This window comes from Alligator sinensis, unplaced genomic scaffold, assembly GCF_000455745.1.
Source record: "Alligator sinensis unplaced genomic scaffold, ASM45574v1 scaffold1032_1, whole genome shotgun sequence".
Taxonomy (NCBI): domain Eukaryota; kingdom Metazoa; phylum Chordata; order Crocodylia; family Alligatoridae; genus Alligator; species Alligator sinensis.
In genome coordinates this window covers 944,894-953,162 of record NW_005842450.1, presented here as the reverse complement: position 1 = coordinate 953,162, position 8,269 = coordinate 944,894, and the positions used below count along the sequence as shown (strand labels likewise).

The 8,269-nt window shown below is 62.9% G+C and overlaps 1 protein-coding gene across 1 annotated transcript in view; it reads left to right on the top strand.

Moving 5' to 3' along the window:
- REM1 (RRAD and GEM like GTPase 1) overlaps window positions 1-1,124 on the top strand; it is a 2,226-nt gene extending 1,102 nt beyond the window's left edge. Inside the window, exon 3 of the mRNA XM_025212204.1 lies at window positions 153-1,124. Coding sequence (XP_025067989.1) covers window positions 153-421 — 269 coding nt within the window. The 3' untranslated portion in view covers window positions 422-1,124. The remainder of the gene's footprint in view (window positions 1-152) is intronic.
- Window positions 1,125-8,269: the final 7,145 nt, after the last annotated feature.

Below are 8,269 nucleotides of genomic sequence, written 5' to 3'. Positions count from 1 at the left end.
GGCTCTGGAGGGGGCTGTCCTGCCAGTCTTCCCTCCCGCTCCCGCTCTGTCCCGCTAGCATGACTGCCCCTCCGCCCGCACCCACCCCACGGGCTGTGCCGACAGCCCCCCGCTTGCCCCACTGATCTGGGGCTGCCCCGTGGTCGTTGCAGAGGGCCGGGCCTGCGCCGTGGTCTTCGACTGCAAGTTCATCGAGACGTCGGCCGCGCTGCAGCACAACGTGGCCGAGCTCTTTGAAGGCGTCGTGCGCCAGCTCCGTCTACGCCGCGACGGCTCGGAGGCCGGAGACCAGTGCCGTGCCACTCCCGCGCGCCAGGAGAGCCTCACCAAGAGGGCCCGGCGCTTCCTCGGCCGCCTGGTCGCCAGGAAGGTGGCATTGAAAGCCCGCTCCAAGTCCTGCCATGACCTGGCCGTGCTCTGAGACCCGCAGCCAGGTGGCCGAGCACACTCCTGCAGCCGTGTGCACGGGGCCTGGCAGACTCTCACCGTGTGCCCTACCCTGGTCTGGCTGCAGCCACAGCAGGGGACGGAGCCACCTCCCCTCGGCGGCAGCCTTGGAAGCTGTAAGGCCCTGCCAGAGGAGCCAGGGGGGTCCCGCTCCCCCAGGCAGAGCAGCCCCCAGTTGCTCACCTGCAGCCCTACAGGACGAGGCGTGGAGCCCAGGCATGTACCTCTGCAAGGAGAAGGCCCCCCAGGAGAGGGCAGGGGACCACCAGGAGGATGTGAAAGCACTGGGGTTAAATGTGGCACTCTGTGGCAGAGACCGGGGGCAGCACGATGGCCCTGAGTGTTGCAGCTGGCACGAAGCATGGTGCAGGTGGGTGCTCAAAGGAGGCCCTGATCCAGGCTGCGATGGCACCTCGTGGGACAGGGCATCTCCAGGGACATATTCACTTCAGTGCTGGCATGGGGGAAGAGGAGGATGCTTTGAGGACTGTTGTGGGGTGGGGTCTGGCCCGTGGGGGACAGCATTCCTCAGACCCGGTGCCCTGGTCCTGCCAGCGGGGACTCGGGCTTTTGTACCAGCCTCGCTCTTTTGTGCACTGTTTCTACAACCAGGTTTTCCCGCTGTCTTTGTATGAGCGCGACGATGCCCCTGAGCCCCGCAGAATAAACTGAACCCAGAGCGATGCTGGTCTCCTGGTGCTCTCTGGTATCCTGCCTGCCCTGCATCGGCAGGGTGCAGGGAGCATGGAAATAGCAGCACAAAAGCCCTGAGGGTGCGAGGAGAAGGGGATGAGCTGTAGGGCCTTGCAGCTACCAGGCTTGTGGAGTCTCCTTAGGGTGTTTCTGCAGTGTGCACCAGCCTTATTGCATGATTTGCACAGTAAAAGGTGCCCAGATAGGGGCTGGGGCTACCTCTGCCCCATGCCCCGTGCATGGGTTCATGGTCTCTTCCAGGCTGTGCGGTTGGGGACCGGGACCTGCAGGCAGCTCTGCTCTGCATGCCAGGGTGCAGCATGGACGCTGTTGTGGCACCTAGGAGCCCTGGTTATGGGCCAGGGTGTGCTGCGCTTGGGGCTGTATGAATGCAGGGCAAGAAGCCCCTGCCCCAAGGAGCCGACAGTCTGGGTGTCAAATGAGACACGCAGGTGGGTACAGGGCGATGGGGGCAGCGTGGGCAATACTCTGGTGCCTGAGACCCGGGGCCTTTGCAAGCATTGGGATGGGGAAGAGAGGCCAGGGCTGGTGGGCGAGCTGTGGGGGGCTCCCTGCAGTGTGGGGGGGGAACCTGGGAGATGCGATGGGGTGACTCAGGCTGGCTGTGCAGAGGAGCTAAGTCCCACCCAGACTCCAGCTCCTCCGGGGTGTGTGGGGTGCATCTAGGGGTCTGCCCACCCGGGACCAGATGGTGGACAGGCCTGGGAGGCTGGCGCTGGCCACTGAGTGGGGCTCTGGGAGCCAGGGCTCCTTCTCCTCCAGGCAGAGAAGGGCAGGTCTGGCCCAGGTGCTGGGAGCACCTGGGGGTCGTTAGTGGTGGCCATGCTTGTCCAGGACAGCTGGGAGCAGCAGGGCTTGTGAGATCTGGAGCTCCCAGTCCTGGGGCTGCATGAGAATGGTTGAGTTTCTAGGAGAGGCTAAAGAGAGCTGCAGCAGCAGCACTGGGGAGCGCACCCCATAGCTGGGGCTGCCGGAGGGGAGATGAGGTGAGCAGGGGAGTGCACCGTGGGGCAGGGGAAGGAGGAGCAGGTGTGTGGAGGAAGGGAAGGAGACCTGGGCCCTGGGGGGTCTCTGGGGTGCTCAGCTGGGGAGGAATGGCTGGGGTGCGGCCCAGAGCTGAGCTAAAGGGGCAGCTTGCAGGGATGATCAGCTCCACCTTGTACCCTCTTGCCAGGATCTGTGCACAGGGGAGATCACACTGCCCCAAGAGCTCCCCACGCCCTGCCGCAGAGGTCTGCTTGGTTTAGGTCTTGGTCCCAGCTCCAGCCCTTGGCCTCGTCTCTTGGTCCCATGTGGAGTTGCCTGGGGCCTGCCGAGACCCCCCCCCTCTCGGGTGGGCTTCCACCCTCCCTGCCCAAGAGGGTGCCGAGGCTGCCCGTCCTGCCCTCCCCAGCAGCCTGCCCGGGAGCTCCCGCGCTCCGCTGCCTCCCCAAGAATGGCCAGAACGCGGCCAGGGAGGCTCTGCACTTCGTCCGCAGGCCCACGATGCGTCATGCTGCCGGGTGTTTATATTGCACCCCTCGCTAGAGACGTGCGGCTCTGCAGGACGCAGCACTGGGCGCTGCAGCTGCCAGGGCCCCAGAGAGCTCCGGGCTTCCCTGCTCCCGCGGCCCAGGGGAGCTCTGCTCGCAGTGCCGTGCTTGGGAGTTGCACGGTGAAACACCCCTCCCACTTGCTCAGCACGTGCCCAGACCATGGGGCTGCTGGGGCAGGACAGTGCGCAGAGGGGAGACACGGGGACCAGCCTGCCGGGGTCCCAGGTAGCGGTAGCAACGCACCTTGTTCCACAGGCCAGCGAGGCTTTGCATCCTCCCAGCCAGCACCTCTGGGGGTGGACGGGCCCACGGCCAGCTCCAGGACAGGCTGGAGGACTCTGTGCTATGGAGAAGAGCCCTGGGGCCTGGTGGCTGGTGTTTAATTTAGCCTGCGCTGCTGGAGGAATGTGGAAGCTGCTTTGAGGGGCCTCGCTCAGAAGCCCTGGGCCTGTGCCAGGGCCACTTGGCTGCCCGCTCCCTCCGCGGGGCAGGTCAGGAGTTTCCACTGGCCTTTGCGTCTTCAGCACCAGGGCTGGGGCAGGGGGCAGGAACACAGCGATCTCATGGCGGGGAAGCAATGGAGACGTCTTTTCTCCCTGCTCCGTGGAAGCTGCATCTGCTGGGGAGGAGGCAGAGAGACACTGCAGTGCCCAGCTCTCCCATGCTGGCATCATGGAAGGCACGCTGAGATGAGGACAGCACCTGCCTTGTCCATCACCCAGCTATGGATGCTCAGAGGGTTTGGCTCGGGCTCCCAGCCCCACTTCAAAGTCTGCTTGCACCAGCCAGCACCGGGATCCGCTGATGAATAGACCGTAACTGCCTGCACTCGCACCCACTGCCCTGCAAGCCATCTGCAACTGGCTTGGGCACTGCTGGGAGGAAGCTTGCAACACTGGAGGCCTGGCTGGTAGCGTCAGGGCACTGCTGGGAGGAAGCTCGCAGCCCTGCAGTCCTAGTTGTATTTGAAATGCATGAGCCATCCTCCACGCCCCTTACCCCCGAGGCTGCCCTGCCTGGAGCGGGCGATGCTGACCCTGACAAGCCAACCCCCACCCCGTGCAGTGCAAAGTGCCAGGCCGCAGGGCTCTCTCCGCTGTCGCCGAAGCTGGGCCCTGGGCCGGCCCCGGCCGCGTCCCGGGAGCATCCAGCTGTCCGCTGTGTGCAAACAGCGCTCCCTGTTTCCATGCAGCCGCGGTGCGGGGGAGGGCCCGGGATCATGGAAAATTGGCAAGAGGCGGCGGGCAGGGAGGAGAGTGGAAAGAATGAGATCAAACCCAGAAAAATGCAGCCCGGGCCGGAGGCGATGCCCGGGGCAGGGGGCTGGCAGGCGGGTGGGTGGGAGGACGTGTTGGGAAAGGGGGAGAGAAGGGAACCGGCCGTGGCCCCGTGGCTCCAGGGATGCTGCACCTGGGGCTGGTATCGTGTGGCGTGGCAGATGCCCCCTCCTGTCGGTCAGGAAGGTCGCAGGCTGCACCCTTCTCCGGTTGCTGAGGCTAGCACCGATGGCAGGGCTCTGTGGGCACCTCCAAGCCCTGCAGCCTGGCCCAGGCACCTTTTGGGAGGTTATTTCAGATGTGCTGCTCCTCTCCGTGGTCCTTGCAGTGCTACCTTGGTGCTGGCCCCAGCCCCTGCTATTGGGGACTAGTCACCCCCTCCCCATGGACTAAGGAATTCAGCTTCACGCCCTTTTCACCGCACCTTGGGCTGCTGGCAGGGGTAGACAAGCCATCTCTAGAGCCTGGTGTGGGGAGAGAAGCCAGAGGCCTGAAACTGGGTCCTGCTGGAACCCCAGTGCTGCCGTTCTGGTGTCGCTCTGTCTCAGACCATGCCTGAGCAATGGGCACGTTAAAGGCTGGGAGTTGGAGAGAGACCCCGAAATTCCCCCGGCCCCGGTCACCGCTGCAATCCCAGCCAGACGCTATCGGGCAAAAGGCTTCTTTCTGCCCTGAAATCTGCTGGGGTGGCCACTTGGAGAAGCGGCTGCCTCTGCTATCAGGCCAGCGTCAGCAAGAGGCATGGCCGTGCGGGCTCCGATAAGGACAAGCACATGCTCAGAGCCGCGGACCTGCTGAGCGAGGCCACGCATCCTTCTCCCCAGGGCGAGAGAAAGCAAACGGGCCGCTGGCTGTTCTCGCAGCAAGTGCAATGTCGGCTGTGCTCGCCGCACGGCATCTGCATTGAAGAGATCTGCTCCGGAAGGAGAGAGAGGTCCTCCCTGCATGACGTTCAACCCCTGCCACGCTGGAAGTTTGCACCCTGGCTGGGTCATTGTGGCTTACCAACGCCAGCCCGTTTTCTGTAGCTGGGTGGAAAACTCTGCTTGTAGTCCCCGGACGACGGTGATGCTCCAGGCTCATTTCACCCTTCAGCGAAGGAGCAGGGGAGGTCTTACTCCAGCAAGCGACATTTGGAGGCCTGGAGTGGAAGCACCTTCTTCCCCGGGCCAAACCCACCCTTGGGGTGACTCCATTGACATCAGCAGCTCCCCATAGCTGCACTGTGCTGTCATACGTCGGCCTTCGGTTCTGACCAAACCCCTGGACTTGGTGCGTGTCTTGCAGGGCAGGTAGAAATCCTGCAGCAGTGACTGCACGAACGAGGAGTGTGGAGAGGGTATTTCTACATGGAAAGGGAGGCTGCAGCCCAGGCAGGGATGCTCTGAAATGAAGCCCCTGGGCAGGCTGCCCTGGGTGACGGACCAGGATTATGGGCAACACATATTTACCGAAGGCTTCTCGGCGCGTGGTCAGCAGGGAACCCGTCTGCTGCTTTACTGTTTTCTGGTTACACGTAGTCACCCGCTGAGAGGCTGGGATGATGGTCTTGGGTTGTCTGCACACTCGGGAAGGCAGCGCTGCATGCGCGACATGGTGATCGAAGGGATCTCTGAGACCCAGAGGAAGGGAAACACTTTTTTCTTTTAAAGGGAAGGCCACGGTTGTGCTGGGAGGCACGGATTGCACAGCCCAGGGACTGGTCCTAGGGTAGGTGGAGGGAAGCACGCTTGGAGTCAGCCTGGTTGTTCGTGTGGAGCTAAGAGCAAAACCTAACACCTCCTGGAGGAGACTCTCCCTGCCCACCCCGCTGTGATGCTGCACGTTCAAGGATGGGTGCTGTAAAGGGCTGCGACGCTCCATGTGGTCACAGCAAAGGCCAGGTGGGGCCGTGGCGCTGCTAAGGAAACTCTTCCATTGAACTGAAAAGGTAGAAACACTCGTTCTTTGCACGGAAAACAATGAACCAAAGGGGTTTTTGCTCATGGTGGCTTCCCAGCCTGCCACATCTTGGCAGCAGGGCACAATACAGTCCTTTATCACCCTGACTTGCCGTGGGAATGAGAATGCCGGGTCTGTTGCATCGAGCGGCGCTCTCTGCGATTGGGCTCCTACAGCCGTCGGCCCGTGGGGTTGGAGCCGGGTGAATGCCGTGGAAGGAGAGTCACTTATGGCTTAAGAGAAACACCGAGGGGGCAGGAAGGGAAAGCGTTTGCCCTCGGTTAAGTGTTTACCAGCCAAGCCCTTGGGCACTGCTAGCGGCTTAGCTGTGGCAGCTTGGAGCGTGGTGTGATTCCTCGAGGGGCTAGCGACTACTTGGGTAACGATTAGCCCAGACAAGGTGCTGGACTGCCGTGCCTACACTGCCCATTACCGCGGCTCTATGGGCCCACGTGTCGTCATGTGTACAAGCGCTGGAGTGTCGGCACAGTGCTGCCACCCCGCAAGGCACGTACGCTGGGAATACAGGGTAGATCCGGGTCACGCTGGGGTCCAGCTGTTAAACCCTCCCCTGAATTCCCATCAGCGCAGGGTCCCCGGTTCTGCTTTGGGCTAACTTCATCCCACAGATCTGCTTCCGGGGTGAGCGCAACGTTGGAACGGGTTACACCTTGGAGGTGTTGAAGACCCGGGTAGACAAAGCCTGGGCTGGGATGATGTAGTTGGGGATGCTCCTGGTTTTGAGCAGGCGGTTGGACTAGATGTGACCTCCTGAGCTCCCTTCAACCCTCATTTTCTGTGATATCTTTTCTGGAGCCAGCTGTGTAGTGGGGAGAGCTATGGGACAGCAGCCCGAATGCACCCCTTCCCCCTGGCAGAGGAGGAAGGGGCCAGGGGCCTGCAGGCTGGCAGTACGGGCGTAGAGCAGTTGAGCAGTGAGAACCCAGGAGGGAAGGAAATATTCACAAAGAAAACACACATTTCAGCCAATTTTCCAGCAGCACCCTGGCCCCCCGCCAGCTGCATGGAAAGTTTGCTTTCACTTCAGAGGCATTTTTATGGAGGGAGCTGTTTGCAGAGCCCTGCTGCAGGTGGGCTGGGAGGAGGGAGAGGGGCGACCAGGGGCCACGGTGAGGGCAGGACATTCAGAGGAGTCAGGTTGTATCCCCAGCCCCAGGGAGCCCCAGGCTTGGGGTGATATTCGTGGTCCCGATCCATCCCCCCCCACGCTCACAGCCTTTCCCCGTGAGCCGGCGGTGGCAGCGAGGGGGAGCGAGATGTGTGAAACGGCTGAGAGCAAGGCTGAGTGTGCAGCACACTTGGAGCAACGTGAGCAAAGCTGCCTGCCCCTCGAGGACCTGCTCTGGTTGTGCCGGGAGGCGGCCGGGTCCACGTCCCCAGGCCCGGGAGAGGAGGCCTCTTGTATTTGGCCTCCTCAGGGATAGGAGCCTTTGGTAACCGGACTGTCTCAGCCCGGGAAGGCGGCTCGATTTGGTACCCAGCCCTCCATCCAGAGGGCCTTGCTACTGCGTCCTCACTTGAGCAGGGAAGAAGCTCCCAGGACCTCCAACTTCTGGAGCCCAGGCTCCACGGGACAAATGCACGTCTCTTTGGCCCGACCAGAATCGCAGCCATGCGCTAGTCAGCGCTGCTACGTCTGTGCTCTTGTGCTTGGTCCTGTGGCTCCCTCCTGCCCTCCATCATTCCTGATCTCTGGGAGTGCAGCTGATCTCCCCCCGCGAGCCCCTCCCAGGCAGAGCTGCAGCTCCCAGGTCACACAAGGCAGGACCTGGCTTCCACGGGATGGATTTGGCCGCCCTCTGATGGCTTTGTGGTTAAACAGCACCGGGAGCCCTTCCCTTAAGCGTTCCTGCACAATCACTACTTTGCTCCCCTTTGGGGGGGTCCGCTCTCGCCTCTCCCTCGGGTCCTTCCCGCGCTCGCCCCGACTCCTGCATCTTGCCGGCCGGAAACGGCTCCCTCATCAACGTCTCTCCTGAACCAGCCTGAGACCTGAGCGGGGACCTCGTCTCTCGTGTCCCAGCCTCCATCCAGAAGCAAAGGGGTTCCAATGCTGCGTGGCACCCCGCCGCGGCGGGCCTGTCTGGGCGACGTCTCAGCGCCCCTTTGGGCCAGCCCTCACGATGGGGGGTGAGGGTTATTTTTCGGTGCCTAAACCAGCCAGAAAAGACCTGGGGCAGCCCTGGGTGGACTGGGGGGTGGCCCTGGGTGGACTGGGGCGGCCCTGGGTGGATGCACAAGCTCTAGTCCCGAGCCGCAACGCGCTCCCCCGTGGGCCCAGGGCCAGCCCCTGGCAGGAGCCGAGCCCGAGCCCAAAGGCGGCGCCAGAGCGCG